The sequence below is a fragment of the Lissotriton helveticus genome, chromosome 1_1, assembly GCF_964261635.1.
Source record: "Lissotriton helveticus chromosome 1_1, aLisHel1.1, whole genome shotgun sequence".
Classification (NCBI taxonomy): Eukaryota; Metazoa; Chordata; class Amphibia; order Caudata; family Salamandridae; genus Lissotriton; species Lissotriton helveticus.
Genome location: NC_136057.1, coordinates 339,663,222 through 339,683,164, shown reverse-complemented (window position 1 = coordinate 339,683,164; position 19,943 = coordinate 339,663,222). Strand labels below are relative to the sequence as shown.

The window sequence follows — 19,943 nt, the reverse complement described above, 5'->3', positions numbered from 1 at the left end:
GGGTCGTTGGTGAGGGAGAGGATCAGCTGGGTGTCGTCGGCGTAGGAGATGATGTTGAGGTTGTGTTGGCGTGCGATGGCCGCGAGGGGACTCATGTAGATGTTGAAAAGCGTGGGGCTGAGCGATGATCCTTGTGGTACGCCGCAGATGACTTCGGTGGCCTCGGATCTGAACGGGGGGAGGCGGACTCTGTGTTCTTCCGGCGAGGAAGGAGGTGATCCACTCCAGTGCCTTCTCCTGGATTCCGATGTTGCTGAGGCGCTGCACTAGGGTGCGGTGGCAGACCGTGTCGAACGCTGCGGAGAGGTCCAGGAGGATGAGGGCCGCTGTTTCCCCGTTGTCGAGCAGGGCTCGGATGTTGTCGGTGGCTGCGATGAGGGCGGTCTCGGTGCTGTGGTTGGCTCGGAAGCCGGACTGCGAGTGGTCGAGGGATCCATTCGACTCGAGGAAGGCGGCCAGCTGTCTGTTGACGGTCTTCTCGATGACCTTGGCAGGAAAAGGAAGGAGCGAGATGGGGCGGTAGTTTTTGAGGTCGGTGGGGTCCGCTGATGGTTTCTTCAGTTGGGCGCTGAGTTTGGCGTGCTTCCAGCTCTCTGGGAAGGTGGCGGTGTCGAAGGAGGCGTTGATGATGTCCCGGAGATGGGGTGCGATGACAGAGTCGGCCTTGTTGAAGACGTGGTGAGGGCAGGGGTCGGTTGGTGATCCGGAGTGGATGGAGTTCATCGTGCGGATGGTGTCTTCGGTGTTGACCGGGGTCCAGGCGCAGAGGGTGTTGGAGGGGGGCGTTGGTACGGTCGTAGGGAGCGTCGGCTGTGTGCTGAAACTGTTGTGTATATCTGCGATCTTGCTGTGGAAGAATGAGGCGAGCGAGTTGCAGAGGTCTTGTGAGGGGGTGATGTTGTTTCCGGCGCTAGGGTTCGAGAGCTCTTTGACGATGTTGAAGAGTTCCTTGCTGTTGTGGGCGTTGTCTTGTCGTTCCTTGAATGCGGTTTTCTTGGTGGTGTGGATCAGCTGGTGGTGTTTTCGGGTGGCGTGCTAGAGGGTGGTCATGTTGTCTGTAGTCGGGTCTCTGTGCCAGGCTTTCTCGAGGGTTTGGCAGTTCTTCTTAGAGCTCTTGAGTTCGTCGGTGAACCAGGATGCTTTCTTGTTGCCGGGTCTGACGGGGGGGGGGTCTTCAGTGGGGCGAGGTCGTCTGCGCAGTTGGTGATCCACCTTGTGAGGTTGTTGGCAGCTTGGTTGGGGTTCGCTGAGCTGGCGGGAGGGTTCTGGCTCAGGGATGTGGCGAGCTGCTCGGCTGTGATCTTGTTCCAGCTTCTGCGGGGGACCTGTTGCGGGTGGTGGTGGAGCGTGATCCTTCTAAAGCTGAAGTGGACGCAGCTGTGGTCTGTCCAGTGGAGTCCGGTGGCGTGCTGAAGGAGATGTCCTTGCTGGAGGAGAAGACGGGGTCAAGCGTGTGGCCGGCGTAGTGGGTGGGGGTTGTCACCAGTTGCTTGAGTCCGAGGTTGTCCAGCAGGGTGGTGGTGTTGCGGTCGTTGTTGTTCTCCAGGTGGAAGTTGAGGTCCCCGAGGAGGATGTAGTCGGCGGAGGGGAGGGCGTGCGGGCTGATGAAGTCGGCGATGTCTTCGCTGAATTGTGTGCGAGGTCCCGGGAGTCTGTAGATGAGGGTGCCTCTGAGGGTGGTCTTGGGGTCGGTGTGTATCTGGAAGTGCAGGTGTTCGGCGGCTGTGAGGGTGTCGTCGGAGTTGGTCGTGATGCGGATGGTGTTCTTGTGGACGATGGCGATGCCTCCTCCTGTTTGGTTGACGCGGTCCCTCCGGGTGATCTTGTATCCGTCCGGGATGGCGATGGCGATGGCGGGCGCTGAGGAGGCGTTCATCCATGTTTCCGTGAGGAAGTCGACGTCTGGAGATGTGGTATCGAGGAGGTTCCAGAGTTCCACGGCGTGTCTGTGGACGGAGCGGGTGTTGAGCAGGTGATTGTTGCTGGTGCTCGGCTTGGCTGGTGCGGTGCAGGTCCGGATGCAGGCAAACTTGCAGGATTGGCAGGTGAAGGGTCCGTGGGTGCGTCCTGGGGTGGCACGGTGGCAGCGGGGATCCGGCCGGTGTTGAGTGCGTTGAGGGTGGCTGCGTCGTAGGTCCGACGGGTGGGCTGGCATCTGCGGGGGCCAGGGGTTCTGGCGCTGGGCGCGGTCCAGGCGCGGACGGGCGCAGACGGGCTTGCCTTTGGCACACAAACGGCGCGCCCCCTGCGCATTAATGCTGCGCGTACGCGTGCACTCTGCCATAAATGGAGAGAGGGGAGGGGCGAGGGAGGAGCAGCTGGGAGGCGGTGGCGGGAGGGGGGGCAGCGGTGCGGTGATGCTGGAGGGAGCGTGGGTGGGGCCGCGGGGGAGCAGCGGCACGGTGTGGGGTGGGGCCGGGTACAAGTGGACACAAATTAGCGGGGCACAAATTAGCGAAATACAAGTACAATCCAAAAGAAAACTTCACAAACTTCACAACAGTACAATACCAGGACTTGACGAGGACGGCGGAAGGAGTCACAAAAGCGGCAAAAAGGAGGCGATACAGGTGCCGAGGGCAGGCAGGGTCCAGAGGCAGGGGCAGAGCTCAGGGCAGCAGGAGGAGGCGGGCCACGCGGCGGGAGGAGGGAGCGACCGGGTCTGACCAGGTCAGATCAGGTCACAGCTCCTTGCCCGTGAGTCGCACCTTATCTACCCTAGTGGGAGGGAGGAGCAGCTGGGAGGCGGGAGCGGGGTGGCGGGAGGGGGGGCAGCGGTGCGGTGATGCTGGAGGGAGCGTGGGTGGGGCAGCGGGGGAGCAGCGGCAGGGAGCGGGGTGGGGCCGGGTACAAGCGGACACAAATTAGCGGGGCACAAATTAGCGAAATACAAGTACAATCCAAAAGAAAACTTCACAAACTTCACAACAGTACAATACCAGGACTTGACGAGGACGGCGGAACGAGTCACAAATCGGCAAAAGGGTGGCAATACAGGTGCCGAGGGCAGGCAGGGTCCAGAGGCAGGGGCAGAGCTCAGGGCAGCAGTAGGAGGCCGGGCACACTCGGGGCGGGCCACGCGGCGGGAGAAGGGAGCGACCGGGTCTGACCAGGTCAACCCTTCTGCAGCAGCACCTCGCGTACTGCATTCAACAACTACATCGGCTCAGTCTGCACGTAAACTTCAAAAAGTCCATCCCCCATCCAACACAGAGGAGACACTACCCAGGTGCAACTCTGGACACGGTCAACGCAAGAGCGTATCCTTCGGAGGAGAGACTATCATCCATTCTCCACAAGTGTCAAACTCTCCTGAAGATACCTCAGCCCACGGCCAGGCAGATCTCATCTCTGCTAGGTTCCATGACCTTGTGCATTTTTCTAGTTCCAAACACCAGACTTCACATGAGACCTCTGCAGCAGACTCTGGAGGATCAGTGGTCCCAAATCTCCAATCGTTGGGAGAACAAGTTATCCATACCTCTGTCTGTCTGACTCTCCATCCAATGGTGGATGCGACGGGTCCATCTCATCGCAGGAGTCCCCTTTCAAGAGGAACTGCCCCAGCAGACTCTGGACACGGATGCGTCCCTTCAGGGATGGGGCGCTCATATGGGACCACTACAAATCCAAGGAATGTGGTCAGAGAAAGAGCAACTCAGAGCGGTACATCTAGCTCTCAAAACGTTCTTTCCTTCCATCACATCAACTACTCTGCTTGTTCAGATGGACAATACAACAACAATGTACTACCTGAACAAGCAGGGAGGAACCAGATCCAGACCCCTGTCGCTGGAAGCGCAGGCGATTTGGAAATGGCTTCTGGTACGAGACATGAAAATCTCTGCGATTCACTTACCGGGCGTCCTAAACGTCCAAGCGGACTGCCTAAGCAGGCATTTCGCAGAAGCACACGACTGGGTGTTAAAACAAGAAGTGGCGCAAGACATCTTCCACAACTGGGGAACACCAGACATCGATCTCTTCGGACGCCGAAAATGCAAAATGCCGCATCTTCGCATCCAGGTACCTGCAACCAGGTTCCAAGGGGAATGCTCTGTTGATAGACTGGTCAGAGACATTATTCCACGCTTTTCCACCAATTCCCCTCATCCCCATGGTGATCAGGAAACTGTATAAGTCCAAGACAGAGATGATCCTGGTTGCTCCAGAGTGGCCTCGCCAGTGGTGGTACCCGGACCTTCTTCACCTGTCCAAAGTACCACACAGTAGGTTACCATGTTATCCGGATCTGCTGACCAGGGCGGGCTGCAAGGTGTTCCACCCCAACCTGCCGTCCCTAAGGTTAGCAGCATGGCTCCTTAGTTCATCCAATATGGACATTTAAGCCTCTCTCAAGACAGCATGCAGATCTTGAAGGAGGCTAGGAGACCTTCTACGAGTAAGTCCTAAGCGTTTAAGTAGAAGCGTTTTTAACTGTGGTGTACTGCTGAAGGTCATGACTCTACTTGAGGTCAGGAACAGGTACTGTAACCATACTTACTGTATTTGGCCAAAGCAGGTTTGCAATACTCCTCCATAAAGGTTCACCTGGCAGAGATAACAGCATATTCGGCACGGCACGGTCGCTGTCAAGCTTTGCAGATCTGCCACCCTCTGCAATAGAAGTGTGACTAGAAGCAATCTAACGCTTATACTCCTGTCTACCCCGACTCCCGACCCCCCCCCCCCCCCCGACGGCTCCCTGACTGGTCTCTTAATTAACTGCAAATCAGCAGTAAAGCACGTTGCTGATGTTGCTGCTCTCATCATGAACAGTAAGTTCGACTTATTAATCCTAACGGAATCATGGCTAAAGGCCTCCTCATCCCCATGCCTGGACCTCTTAGTCCCTCCCAACTACAACATTGCGAGGCTGGACAGACAACAGAACAAGAAAGGAGGGGCATCGCCTGCATCTATCGCTCGAACCTTCTTGTCACGGAAATCCTGGCGGATAGCTCTGACTCCTGTGAATACCTTGCCCTCTCAATTTGCAATAATTCCACCCTAATTTGTAACCTCCATATTTTTTACCACCCCCCAGGCAAGAACGACTCCTTCACTGACCTCCGCTTGGAAATCCTCACAGCAAAGAGTTCCCCCAGTGCGAATAACCTCTTCCTCGACGACTTCAACTTACACTGGATTGACCTCAAGGATCCTCATGTCAACGGCATTAAAGACCTCCTGACCGATCAAGCCCTGACACAATCTTGTTTACTCCCAACCCACTCGAAAGGAGCCACTCATGACTGGATCATTGCTAAGGAAAAAACCGTCAAGCTTATCTCAATAGACCCCTGTGACTGGTCCGACCACCACGCCATTACCTTCCTACTTCCAGGCTCCCTCAAGACAAGGGCTCCCCAGCCGGTGCTTCATAAACGATGGGCCAGAGACACTAAGAACCTTGACCACAAGGAACTCGAGGCTAGGTGCAAATCTGACCTCCCTCCTCCCCCACATATCACAACGGTCTGTGACCTCAACGGTCACTACTCTGCTACCATGTCAAACATTCTGGAAAAGAAACCAAATTAAAGATAGAAACCCCTGGTACACTGGATCCCTCAACATTGAGATGAGATCCCTCAGACAAACCGAAAGAATATGGAGACAGCACCCTTCTGCCGCTCACCTAAAACTTCTCCGCCAGGCCACAAATACATACAACAAGAACATCCTCAACTCAAAAAAAGATTTCTTCAGAGCGGAACTGGGGAATGCTCAGAACAGGCCCAGCAAACTCTTCGAACTGGTCAAACACCAATCCAACAAATTGGCCAAAACATCAAAAGAAAACCCCAGGTCCCTAATTTCATCTGAGGAATTCTCCTCGTTTTTTGCGGACAAAATTAAAAGCTTAGGTAACGAACTTAGTTCCGCCCCACTCTCTCTAACCCCCCCCTGACCCGCCTCCTCCACCATCGCTGCCCCAACAGGCTGCACCCAAGAACTAAGCACAGTGGACTAACTTCACACTCTACGACGAGAACTCGGTCTCCAAAATCCTATCTACCTTAAAGCCGAACAACCACTTAGCGACCCGCTCCCTTCCAAATGCCTAACTACCATCGCCCAATCCATTATCCCTAGTTGGACTTCGATAATTAATGCCTCCCTCCGGCAGGGATCAATTCCTGACTCCCTGAAAGTGGGCCAAGTCCTCCCCATTTTGAAAAAGCCATCTCTGGACCCAGCCTCACCTGACAACTTCAGACCTATCTCCAACATCCCTCTCTTAGCCAAAGTGCTGGAGAAATGTGTGCAGCAGCAGCTTAGTCGTCACATCAACAACTTTCACCTGCTCGATGACTTCCAATCTGGATTCAGGCCAGGACACAGCTCTGAAACCACCATGCTCCACATCGTCGATGATGCCCTCCAAGCCCTTGACCAAGGCAAAACCTGTCTCCTAATCCTCCTAGACCTATCCTCTGCCTTCGACACAGTCAACCATGGGAAACTTCTCGAACGTCTAAAACTTAGGATGGGACTAGATGGTACCGTTCTTGAATGGTTTAGCTCCTTCCTCCAAAACCGATCTCAAAGATTCCTAGTCAACGGCATCCTATACGCTCCCTCTTCGGTCACGGTAGTAGTCCCTCAAGGCTCAACGCTGTCCCCCACCCTCTTCAACCTCAATCTAGAACCACTTGCCGAAGTCCTCCGCACCGCAAATATCTCCTATCATATGTACGCAGATGACACGCAGATCTACATCAAAATCTCATCTCTCGAGGAGGTTGTCTCCCTGAATGAGGCCCTGAAGCAGACTGTCCAATGGCTTGCCTCCAATCAACTCAAACTCAACGCAAAGAAAACAGAATTTCTTCTCATCTCCCCTCCTAAAACCAACCCTGAAACTCAAACTTGGATTAAGGCCATTACAGCCTTAAACTGTCCTCCGACCATTGTGAACATAGCCAAATCGCTGGTAATAACGTTGGACTGCAACTTGAACATGCGAAATCACATCAGCTCGATGGCCAAATCGCCAGATTCCACCTGAGCTATCTATGGAAATTGAAACCCTTCATGGCCGCTCCCGACCTAAAAATGGCAGTCCAAGCACTAGTCATTTCTAGACTGGAATATGGCTGCTCCACCCTATCTTGCCTACCAAAGATCTCACTAGCACCATTAAAAGCCTGCCTCAATGCGGCCGCCAGACTACTCACCGGCACAAGGAAATTTGATCACATTTGCCCACACTTGAAAATGCTGAACTGGCTTCCTCTCGAGGCCAGAATACAGCTTAAGCTGGCATGCACCACGCACAAGGCCGTATACACAAACTCCCCTGCATATCTGACACAGAAACGTGTGTTATCGGGCGGAATCAGAAACTCACGGTCCGCCAGAGACCTCCTACTCCAGCCTGCACGCTTTCGAAAAAGAAAAACTTGTACTCCGGCGTTCACTGGGGCTGCGCCGAGGGTATGGAACTCCCTCCCACCCGCCATCAGAAGAATCCCTTTTCAAAAAGAGGCCAAATCGTTCCTCATGAGTAATTTCCTCATCTAAACCCTGTCCCTTAACCCCACAGTGACTATTGCCTCCTTCCGTCGACCTTTCGCCCCACCATGAAACCTGGGGCCTACCTTCAGCAACTTTAATGTTAACCATACTTGCATCCTTCCTCACTCTTTTGTCCTATGCTATAGCAATGCTAACTGTACCTTGTGTTCCTTGCATCCCCTTGTACACCCATGATTCCCTTCCGATTGTACAAACTCCTTGACTATGTAAAGCGCTCTGATACCCTAACGGGTCAAGTTCGCGCTCTATAAAACTCAAAATAAATAAATATAGATAGTCTTCCACTCAGGCTTCGTTCTTTCATATATCAGTTGTTAAAGATTTCCTGGAGGGTCTCAAGAAGGTCTATCCTCCCGTTAGGGCTCCATCTCCTTCCTGGGAGCTGAATATAGTCCTCTCTAAACTAATGGGTCCCCCGTTCGAACCCATTCACAGAGCTTCCCTTCAGCATCTTTCGTGGAAGACTGCTTTTCTCGTGGCAATCACATCTGCCCACAGGGTAAGCGAGATACAAGCCTTTTGCTCAACATAGCCGTATCTAGTTTTTCACGCGAACAGAGTGGTGTTACATACTCACCCGAGGTTCCTTCCTAAGGTGGTCTCGGATTTTCACATCACCCAGTCAGTTACTCTTCCTACTTTCTTTGCAAACCCTGTCACTCCTGCTGAGAGAGCTCTGCACTCTCTAGATCTGAAAAGAGTGTTAAAATTATATCTTGATAAAACAAAAAGTGTACGAAAGTCTGACCAACTGTTTGTGAATTATGGTCCGTTAAACACTGGTTTGCCTGCCTCTAAAAGGTCCATTTCTAGATGAATAGTGTCATATCATGTTATCTTATCAACTGGCACATAAGCAGCTCCTGGGCAAGCCGAGGGCACATTCTACAAGAGGCAAAGCTGCTACGTTAGCAATGCTTAGGAATGTACCAATTCACGAAATTTGTAAAGCAGCCACATGGCGTTCGGTTCATACTTTCGCACGCCATTACTGCCTTGATTCTGATACTTAAGCGGATGCTCAGTTCGGTCAAGCATCCTTGAGAAATTTGTTTGGTTAATATATGTTGGTAAAATGGTTTTGATATGTTGGTATTCGTCCGCAGGGTATAGGGATGGGCTTGCTACTCTATTCAGTGCTTATGACTATTGATGAGTATCCCTTGGAAGAGAAGGATAAGTTACTTCCCTGTAATCCTAGTTATCTTCCAGGGGTATACTCCTCCAAGTCATAAGCAACCCTCCCTCCTCCTCCCCGGACGAATACCATGTCTATATATATATATATATATATATATATATATATATGTATGTACCTGTTACCCATTACACTGTTAGACACCGTCCAAAAGAACTGACCTAACTGTCACCTGTCGTGCATGATGGGAGCCTAGGCTAATCTGCCTCTATGATCTTGCCTTTTTACCTTTGAAAATAAAGGTTGTGTGTTTCAAAGCAAACTCAGGGCAGTTTTCTTTATATATATATATATATATATATATATATATATATATATATATATATATATATCATATGTATATTATGACTTGTATGTCTTTATTTTTTCGAATGTAAAAGATTTACATGCAATTATGGCAGTTTTAGAGCCTAGTAATATGTTTTCAGGCTGCATATGTATATGCATATTATCTATACATATGGGTATTTATGTATGTATATATATACATACATACATACATATTATTGGCTATTGTTCCGGGGTCCCTGCATGTGGGCGGGCCTATTCTGTGCTTATGACTTTGATGAGTATACCCCTGAAAGAGAACTAGGATTACAGGTAAGTAAATTATCCTATTCCGATCTCCAGAGCATCAGCATTGGTACTCCAATCAAGCTGCCCCTTCAGGAGGATCTCCTGTCACAGCAACAGGGCAGGGACCTGCACACGCTCCACCTTTATCCATGGAGATTGAGCGATGACAGTTGAGAGCTTCCGATCGTCCTCCAGAGATCTGGGAGGTCATCGTGGCAGCCAGGCAACCATTTGCTAAAACTGCATACGCCTGCTGTTGGAACATTTTGTGGCTTAGTGTTCCTCACGCCATGTGGATCCCCTTTGCTGTTTTATCCTTAGACCGGCAAGACCTTGCCCTGGGACCTATTAAGGTTTACTTGTTGGCGATTTTGCCTTTCCTGCAATTGCCTGACCAACCCTCCCTGTTCAAATCGCCAGTTGTGACTCGTTTTTTGTAAGGTTTGCAACATTTGTTTCCTCTTACCCCTTTGGCGATTCTCCAATGGGACCTCAATCTGGTCTTCTCATTTCTTATGTGTTCCCCCTTCGAGCCACTACAAAGCTGTCCTCTTTAATTCTTGACTCTCAAACCGGTCTTTCTAGTGGCCATTACATGAGCTAGGAGGGTTAGCGAGCTTCAGGCTCTGTTTGTTCAGCCTCCGTACACTAGCTTTTCCCCCCTACAAACTGGTCCCCCAGATGGGTGCCTACTTTCTGCTGTAGTTGGTCACCCCCTTCCAGGTTGGTCAGAACACTCTGCCTACTTTTTTCGCTTAACCTCCTCCATCCAAGGCAGAGGAGAGACTCCAACCGCTCGACCTAAAGAGAGCTCTCTCACTCTACATTGATCACACCAAAGAACATTAGATGGACAATCACCTCTTCATCGAGTTCTCTGGAGCTAGAAAGGTCAAAGTTGTGCAGATGCTGACCATCATGGAGCGAGAAAGGGCAAGGCTGCGCATATGCTGACCATCTCTCGATAAATTGTACTCTGCATCAAAATATGAAAAGCATTACCCAAGAAACAGCATCCTGAGGACTTGTGGGCCCATTCCCCCTGGGCGACTACTGCGTTGGCACGTGGGTACCTGTCCAGGACATCTATCAAGCTGCTTCTTGGGTAGCACTCCACACGTTCACAAAGCATTACTACTTGGGCAGTCAAGTTTTTTGAGACTGGAATTTTGCCTGTTCGGTCCGCCAGGACTTTTTTGTTTGAGACAGTTTGCAGACCCACCTCCAGGGAGGTATTGCTTTTGTATCTATTCTAAGGTGAGGAATCTGTGAGTGGAAGTCTCCATCGGAAGAACAAGTTACTGACCTTTTGTAGCTCATTTTCTGGTCGAGGCTTCATCCAACTGCGGAGTTATTACCGATCCTCCATGCTCTGCAAACTGGGTTTTTCAATTTAAATTTGATTAGACACTGCACACTGGTCAGATATAGGTTTTTATGTGGCTCTGTGTTTTTGGCAAAGAAATAATCACGCAAGAAACTGATGGCAGCATGCTGGGGTGGCACTTATATTGATGGGCACCCCAACGTCACGACGCAGACACCAAGATTGTGACAATCGATACCACCTACCGGCATGCAGAGGTTAAGGTTTTCCAGATCCAGTTTGACGCCTGTGAAATATTTTAAGGTGAGGAATCTGTGGGTAGAGTTATTACCCAAAAAAGGGTTACTGAAAGTTAACTTTTTTTGTGGCCTTTCGGCTGTAGACTAAGGCTCTAAAGAAGGAGGAATGATAGTCCTCCTTGAGGGAGAAGATCAGTACGTCTCTGGCTGTGAAGGAGGGCTCAGTGAAGGTGATGCAACACAGAGGAACGGAGGATATCAAAATCACCCCCTCTTTTGCCTTGACGGTCAAACCATTGAATAAGATCGCCATGGGGAATTGCAAAGGCTCTGTCAGAGTTCGAAGAATCACACTGTTAGGTTTGTTAGAAAAAATGTGTCGGGTTCTTGGTCCGAATGAAGTCAAGTATATCATTTTGGTATTAGGTGAAGGATTGCATGTTAATTAAGAGAGCATCGGAAGGTTCAAGTTCCCTTGGTGCAATAGTATTAAAATTGGGCTTGTCATATGAAGTGATTATTGATAGAGTATCGACAGGGAGGAAGGGCAGATAATGGTTGGGTCAGAACTTGATTTTTTCATTGCGTGAATGAAGTCCCATGGCGTAGTAGGCATAAAGCAGGAAAAAGCATAGAAGGTGCAGTCTCATAACACTACACGCTGTACAGGGTGCCCGTTTCAAACTGTCCATCCTCATCTCTGGCTGAGCTGGTCAGCTTGTCAAATCCTCTGCTTCCTGGTGTTACCATGAACTGCTCCTTACAGGAGAATCTGAGCTCAGTGGGTTATTGTTTTGGCACAGACCTATATGAGTCAGTCTTGAATCAACAGAGTTATCCTATTTTTCACATGGGCTTGCACGAAAGGGTTTAGTGATCTTGTACTAATTATTGCGCTAATTTCAAATTATCCACGCTATTAATTAAAAAAGAGACTTGTCTACAAAATTGCAGGCTTACCAGCCCAATTTAGAGTATTGATAGCAAGATGGAAGGGGTAGATACTGTATAAGAAAATATTCTTATGTCTATTCCAATGGCCGCCAATAGTCTGAGGAAGGCCGAAAAGCATGGCAAACATTTTAAGTTGATCTGTCTACCTGTTATTGAACCATATCAGAAAATGTGCCTGTCAGGTTGGCTAAAACACCTAGATGGCACAAAGCAACAGTGGGCTGTTTTGTCCACTGGGGACTTTTCTAGCATTGATATAGCCTTTAGATGGAGGAAGATTTCTCAAGGATGGTGGAAGATAACCCCCACACCACCCATTCCACAACAAAAATGCATGGAATCTTGTTTATGCTATAGTCTGTTAATATGCGTTACTGCTTTTAGTGTTCAAATGGATTCGTTCTCAAGTGACATTTTTTCTTAAATGCTCTTCTGGACATAGCCACCATCCAGCATACATTTTATATTTTTATACAAGGTTGTTCAGCAGGTGTGAATCTCATTCCTGTCTCTTGATGCTAATGTTTTCTTTGAAAGGGAACCATATAACCAATGGTTTGTTTTATTTTACAGGTGTATACAATTTATCCTGCTTTCACTTTCCTTGTGATATCTGGGCCCTTTGTTTACACGGCGATCGCAGTCACAAATGTCATCAGAGTGAGCAGTATCCACCGTGGGAAGAATCCTACAGTTTTGTCCGTGCAGCCATCTTTTACTGCCCCAGACGCCAGGTACCAAGTTCAGACAGGTGAGCTATGTTCTTCACTATCAGTTCTCTCACATAATGGAATATTCTGACTACTAAGTGGAACTCTGTGGCCAGGAATGAGCTAGAAAGGTAATTCATTACCTTAAAATGGTATTAAAAAGCCAGGAAGCATGTTCTTCTCTCTCACATGTCCACTGGTAATACCATTCTATCTTACACCTCAGCACTTTTTATTTATTAACTAGTTTTATGAAAAGTGTTGATTGTCACTTTTCAGCTTTTAAGAAAATCTGTGTGTTTGTGATAGTGTGGAGGTTAATGCTATCCGGTGAGTGTTGGACTCCATTTCCTCTTTCACCACTGACCTGACATCCGTGCATTTATGACTCACTTTGTGAGTGCACTATAACCCAGTTCACTCACCAGCATGTGTCTTAGCCTGCACTGAATACTGCCTATCCCTGCACTCCCACTCAGTCCTAGACAGCACAAACACACTGGCAGGACACACAGCTCCATGCTGATCTGTGCATACACTGCTGTGATCCGTAATCCAGGCACCACAACCTCAAATCACTCTTCATCACAGAAACCTTTGTCACTCCCACACAAGACATGGGTGGCATTGCCATCATTCACCAGTCTTGACCCTATTTTCTTGATGAACATAAGACTCTAAACCATGTGGCGCCTCACGTGCTTTTTTGTTACTCTTCAAATCCCAGTAAGACCACCTTCCACCTTTGCTGCAGACTCTGTGGACATAACGAGGACTTTATAGATAACATATCTGAGCTCCTAACCATCTTATCCATTCAGACAACAAAACAACCTCCTTGGAGGCTTCAACCTCCACAGCAAATAAAGTACAGAGAAACCAAGATTTCCTCTCTCTCATCAACTTGCTCAACATAGTACAGTTTTCACTGAGCCACATCAAAGACCAGAACCGTCCACTTCAAACCACTCATACCCCTAGATTGACCCAACTGACAACTCTCACCATCCTGCTTCTAGCTCAACCAGCACACCAAGTCCAGCTAAAGTGAGAACTATAAACCTTCCACTCTGGCGTGGCTTAGCACCACACGCTAGTGTTTTTATTCAGCTACGCCAGCCGGAGCAACAATTCTCTTGATTATCTTGTGCTGCAGTTTGTTTTTTTGGCAGCCCCGGTACGTCTAACAACGATCCTGAGGCTAGCGGATATGGCCAGAGTCTGCTGGAGCGCTTAGTGGGTGAGAGCCGGAGGAGGACCACATGCGCCGGGTTTGTGTTCCCCCCCCAAGCCGCCCCCTGAAACTCCTGATTCTTTGGGCGAGGTGCTGGTGTGTGCCCTCAAGAGCGGTGGTGCCGGACTGCGGCTGCCGGATCGTGGCGATGGGCCGCAGTGGGTGCTGGGCGAGTTGGGGATTGCCAGTGCTGCCTGTTGACGACGAGGCGCACCCACAGGCCTAGTTGAGGGCTATGCGTCTTCGGGCCTGCGTGGGGCCGCCTGAAGCTACAAGCTGACAGTCATCCTGCCTGAAATGATGCCGGTACAATGTGATGTTAGAATTGCTTTGTGCCTGCATTGGTCGCACAGTAAGTGTGGTGCATACTATATAATTTGTCACTGCTGCTCTACACGTGCCTGGTGTGCTGGATTCGCAGTGCGGACTACCAGGCTCAGCGCTATAAGACCGGGAGCCCGAAACGCTAAGTAACTACTGCTTGGGCTTGCCTTTTGGTGGCACTGTTCTCTCTGCTCATCAACGCCAGCCTGACCATCCTGTTAATCTCCCTCTTCTTGTACCCTGCAGGGGCTAAGCCTTATCTTGCTGATTGTATCCTTGACTGGCTACTTCTTTTTATTGCATAATAGGCAAACTGATGCCAAGCAACTGTGCCTGATGTTTGAGGCAAGGCGGCAGCCAGAGCAAAATTAAGGATATCTGGTAGAGACATCTAGCCGAGGATTCCTTACTTGGAATCCTTCACAGGCGCCAGACTGGATCAGGAAACATTTTTCCCCACCATACGTCTGCCCGCCTGCAGAGGGCATGGAGCAACTCTGCAGCGACGTCGTCCCTGGATGTGACATCAGCATAGTCCATCTAACAACTCCGCTGGTGTTTATTCCTTTTTTTCCACGCTTACTATGCAGATCCTGAGCGGAATTTGGTCCGTTATTGGGCCATTCCTCTTTCTCATTGTCGAACAGTGTGCCAACGCGATGTCTTCTGGGTTCAAACCCAGTCGTTCTTATGAGAGGCAGATGTCGATCACGGATCCACATACTGTCTTGTGGTATCTGGGTGAACACCACAACCCCGCCGACTGCAGCTCCTGTCAGGATTTCCCGCCGAAGGCATTGAAGTAACACTGTATGAAACTCCTGGCGGCGCAAGTGTCTGATGTGAATCGTGGCCTCCTCTTCCCCAAAGTGGCCTTTGGATGAGGTGCGACGTTGTTAGTCTTCCCCGAGACCGGGATACAGGTCGAGGAGTAGCTCACGTGAGAAGTCATCGTCCTCCCACAAGGAGTCCAAGCATTCCAAACGTATGTTGGACATCGTCCCTTACCTTTCGGTTGCAAGGCCTCTCAAGCGCCGCCACGCCTCCCTGAATACTGTGGTGCCGGGGCAAGCATGGTGCAGATGAAAGAATATTTTATTTCTCTTCAGCGGGTCTTCGTTCGTCCGTTCGTTCGAATAACTTTATTCGGTTCAACAAGGGAATTACAAAAGTATACACAGATTCAAACCTCACTTAATTATACAAAAATACATGATTGATTAAAAATCCATAATTCATTTTACAATTTAAAATTACAAAAAGTTCAAAACAGTCAAGGCACATCTATGAAACCTTTCATAAAGTGCATTACAGTCCTATGTCCACACCATATTCTTAGCTAAACAGTTATCATTTTGATGAGGATTCATATTTGTTTCTAATGCCAAGAGACACTCGAATAAAGCTAAGCACAGCACTACAAATCTCTGGAATTGACAAGGACAAAAGGTACTCATAGCCTTCTTTGTAGTAACGAGATCCGAGGCTTAACAAGACAGGCTTAATAAACCTGTTTCTTGCATCCTTGTACAATGCACAAAAAAGAATAAGATGCAAAGTGCTTTGTGAGACCCTATTATTACAAGGGCACGTGGTTCGCCTCTCACACCACCCCCCTTGTTTTGGGAAAGCAAAGAGATAATGTAAAGAATTTAATAGAAACCTTGTCAAGAAAAAACGCCATTGAGTGTGGGTGATATGTGACAAGTAGAACTGCTGATGCAGCTCGTCCTTCCTATATACTGCGTTCTCACCATTTCTCAGAGTGCCTCGGCTGGAATAATAAGCTTTTTGGATTTTTAACTTATAATCCTTACCAGCCATATCTGGACTTTCAAACATTTGCCCTAACCCGATTATATTAAAAGTGTCCCTGACATAACGAAGCCACGGAATATTCATGGAATGATCAAGTTTAAGGCAGTCATACAAGATTTCCTTCGTTAGTTTTAACTCTTCTGACTGCCAAACTTTAGACCATAACAACAAAGGCGACAAATGAATATCACTCACAAAAGCAATGCCCACCTCCCCATGACAGAAGTTATTAGAGGTACCTGGTGGGAAACATAACAACCGTTTTAAAAATTTGTTTTCCATGACTTGTATTTTATCACATTTCCGAGTCCCCCATACACCTGCCCCGTATACGGCGGAAGAGAGACATTTAGCTTTATATAAAGTTATTAATTCTCTAATCGGTTTTTGCCCCAATTTGCTAGCAAAGCGAAACAGAGCCTCGACCGATTGTGTAACTTTTTGTACCCTGACTGATATCAAAGGGTCCCAGTTTAATTTTTTATTAAAAAGGTTGCCAAGATAGTTAAAATTGTCAACTTTTGCAATAATAGAGTCCCTTACCATGTACCTACGAGATTTTACACCTGTCGGGCCGCAGGTCATAGCAAACGATTTAGCAAAATTGACCTTGAGGTCTAAACTACCCATGAAGGCCTCAAAGGCAGCTACGGTAGTCGGCATACCATTAGAAGTAAGGGTCATTAGGACCGTGTCGTCTGCATAGGACAACATCGGTATCCTTTTACCATTTGCTTGGGGGAAGTCGGCTCCGCTATCAAGCAGAAATCTTTCTAAACCGTTGGTGTACACCAGGAATAAGAATGGAGCCAGAATACAACCCTGGCGAACACCTTCGGTGGATGGAATTTAGATTTGTCTTCGCACCTCCTGGACCATATCTAATTTTCACTGAGGTGGCAGCGTGGAGTCTACGAAGCAGGGTCACTAATGATTCTTCAAACCCCATGTTTTCCATCATTTGCCACAACTTACCCCTACATACAGTGTCAAAGGCACTGGACAAGTCCATGAAGGCCAAGTAAATACAACTATGCTTGGCCCCCATGTACTTGCCCATAATTAATGCCAGATTGAGGCACTGCTCAGTGGTTCCCTTACATTTCATAAATCCGTATTGTGAGTCCACTATGATACCTGCGGATTCTGCCCAAACTTCAAGGCGTGCCAATATCACTCTACCCATCAATTTACACGAGGCATCTAGTAAGGATGTCGGCCGGTAGCAGCAAGGGTCACCCTTATCGCCCTTTTTAAAAATCGGTACTACTACCGCCTCATGCCACGAGATTGGGATACGCCCCACCACAATTGCTCTAAAAACATTTAATAGCAATGGTGCCCAGACCTCTGGGTTGTGTTTAATGAGATCTAAAGGTACTGAATCCGGCCCGGGAGTCTTTTAATGGAATGCCCATCCTCAAGGCAACCTCAATCTCCGACAAGGTAATAGAGAGGCTAAGTTCTTTAGCTGACATCAGATTAAAATCTCCAACCCCATCATCAGTAGCCAGCAACACCTAGTTTGGGTTAAAGATTTTACCATAGTGTAACTCTCAGGTCTCCTCCGGAATGTGCACTAATATATTGCCTTTGTCCCCATTCTCTAAAAAAGGTTGATATATTATTTCCCAAAATGGTCTACTGTCCCTCAATTCTGCCGCTTTTCCAAGATGTTCCCAGGCTATGGCCCTTAATTCCGATTTTCACCTATCAATTGCGGCTCTATACTTTTTCCTAGATTTCCTGACAAGGTCGACGTCTAGGGGTACCTGATGTAAAGCCTTATTTAAAACTTGATTGTGCAGCAGAACACTCTCCATCGAACCATTTGGGTCCACTTACTATTTTTCCCCTCACAGTTTTTTGGAGGTGTGTAGCCACATTACCTAAGAGTTCTTCAAAATTTCTAATTATTACATCTGGTTCGTTTGTTGGCTTCAGACAAGCTTCTATACCCGCCTTATTTTCCTTAAAAACATCCAACTCCAGTTGCCCCACATTTACCTTGTCCCATTTCAGAGTTACTCCCTGGTTCTGGCTATGTATTATTGGTTGTTCCAGGGTTTGACTACTCCCAACTACGGGGTTAAAACTCACTATTAGGGGGTTGTGATCGCTGGCGGGATTTACATCGACCTGGAAATCCTTAATAAGATGGGCAAACCTAAGGGAGACCAGAGCAAAATCAATTGTACTCGTCGCGCCCCCTGATCCTTGGAAGGTGGGTATACCGATAGGTCTAGAAAAACTGGGCATGTCCAGGACACAGAGTTCGTACATCGTGACAATATTGTTTAGAGCATCCCCCTGTTTTGTATGAGTGAAGTGAGCCAATGGCTGATCACTTAAATCCAACATGCCACAAGCTCTTGTCCCACTAAATTTACACACTACACAGTTAAAATCGCCTATCCATACAATAAAAAGGGGGAAAACCTTATTACTCACAATAACATTCTCGTCCTGTAATTTCTCGATAACAGTGGTGGAATTTGCATCAAACATATTGTAATACCTGTTTATTAGGAGCAGCGGTACTGGAAACAGAGCCTTAATCATAAAAATTTGATACCAAGGGGAGTCAGCCAATAAGGTAATCTTAATAAGATTATACTTTACCGACATGGCTGTTATAAGACCACCCTTAGCTCTGCCTGATGGTACGGGCTCAGCGTAAAACGTTAAACATTTGAAAACCATCAAGGTTAAAATCCATTCTATACCAAGATTCCTGGAGGCAAAGTATATCGAAGGACTGAACTAATTTCAACCATGACGGGTCCTCCAACCTCCGAGACAAACCAGCTATATTCCAGGAAATTAAACGAAAAATGTTACCCTCAGCTCCACTAATTCCATCACCTAAGGAGATTGTCACTTTTGGCGGGGGCATACTGCTCTCAACCTGTATTGTTCCTATAGTGTTAGTCACCACCTCAGAGAGTCGCTTTAATGGGTTTTTTGAATGCTCTCTACTAAGCCAATTTAAACCAGTATTAACATGTTTGTTAGCCAGCAATACCGATTGCAAATGTTCTACTTGGCCATTCCCTCCACCATGGACCACTGAATGGGTTGTTAGAATTTGATGCGAATAAGTTGTATTACTGGCCCACTTGACTTGAGGGACTAAAGGGACTATATCTTCAGCATCACTGCTCTTTGTTGGAGTAGATGTCCTAACCCTAGGCTTGTCCATATCAACTTCGGCCCCCTTATTTGAAATACAACCATTCCAGAGTCAGTCCACACCCTCCATGCCCCTTAGAGGATCAAACCTATTTCTTAAGGGTAAATGAAGGGGAAACCTATCTGATCTATTATTAATAAAGTGTCTGTCTTCAGCAAAGTTCTGAGACAGGGATAGCAATCTAGAGTTTACATGGGGGTAAAAGTATTGGAGGCCTATCGATTGAATATCTACTGACCGACCAAAACGCGGTTTCCTACGTATATGGTCTACAACCCAAGGATCTCTGAGGTTAACGATTGTGCAATCCCCCTCAAGGTCTTTTATGCTCTGGCCTATCCAATCCACCCGCCTCACACCTAGAATCTCTGTATTGGATCCCGGGGGTAATTGCCTATTCTTATTAAGCCTACAGATGACTTTATTCCTAAGTTCTCTATCTGATTCACGGGATTCTGGGCTTAGTTTTGGCACCCCTGTTAAAATAATAGTGAGGGGAATTGATTCAGGGGGGAGATTCACCGAAAGAGGCCTCTTTTCTGTCGTTTGTTTACCATGAGGTACGCTATTCGAAATTAAAACCTTAGTAGGTGGAGTCAGCCTTTGCACGGTAGGACATAAAGTTTCCTTGATTGCAACACCCTTATCCCCCAAGACTGGTTGAGCATGCTGACCTTCAACAGTTTTATTAACCACTGAGTGTGTTACTTTAGTGGGTTTAGCCTTAGCTGCTTTAGCAGCAGGACGAGTTCCCCCTTGATTACTTTTTAAGCTTTTAATCAGCACATCCATCTTTAGTGTATTGCCTTTAACGGTTTCTTCCAG

General features: G+C 48.1%; 1 protein-coding gene across 1 annotated transcript in view; it reads left to right on the top strand.

Moving 5' to 3' along the window:
- The window catches only part of KIAA1549 (KIAA1549 ortholog), a 938,976-nt gene that overhangs the window by 323,199 nt on the left and 595,834 nt on the right, over positions 1-19,943 (top strand). The window contains exon 4 of the mRNA XM_078673003.1: positions 12,413-12,590. Within this exon, the coding sequence (XP_078529129.1) occupies positions 12,413-12,590 (178 nt within the window). The remainder of the gene's footprint in view (positions 1-12,412; positions 12,591-19,943) is intronic.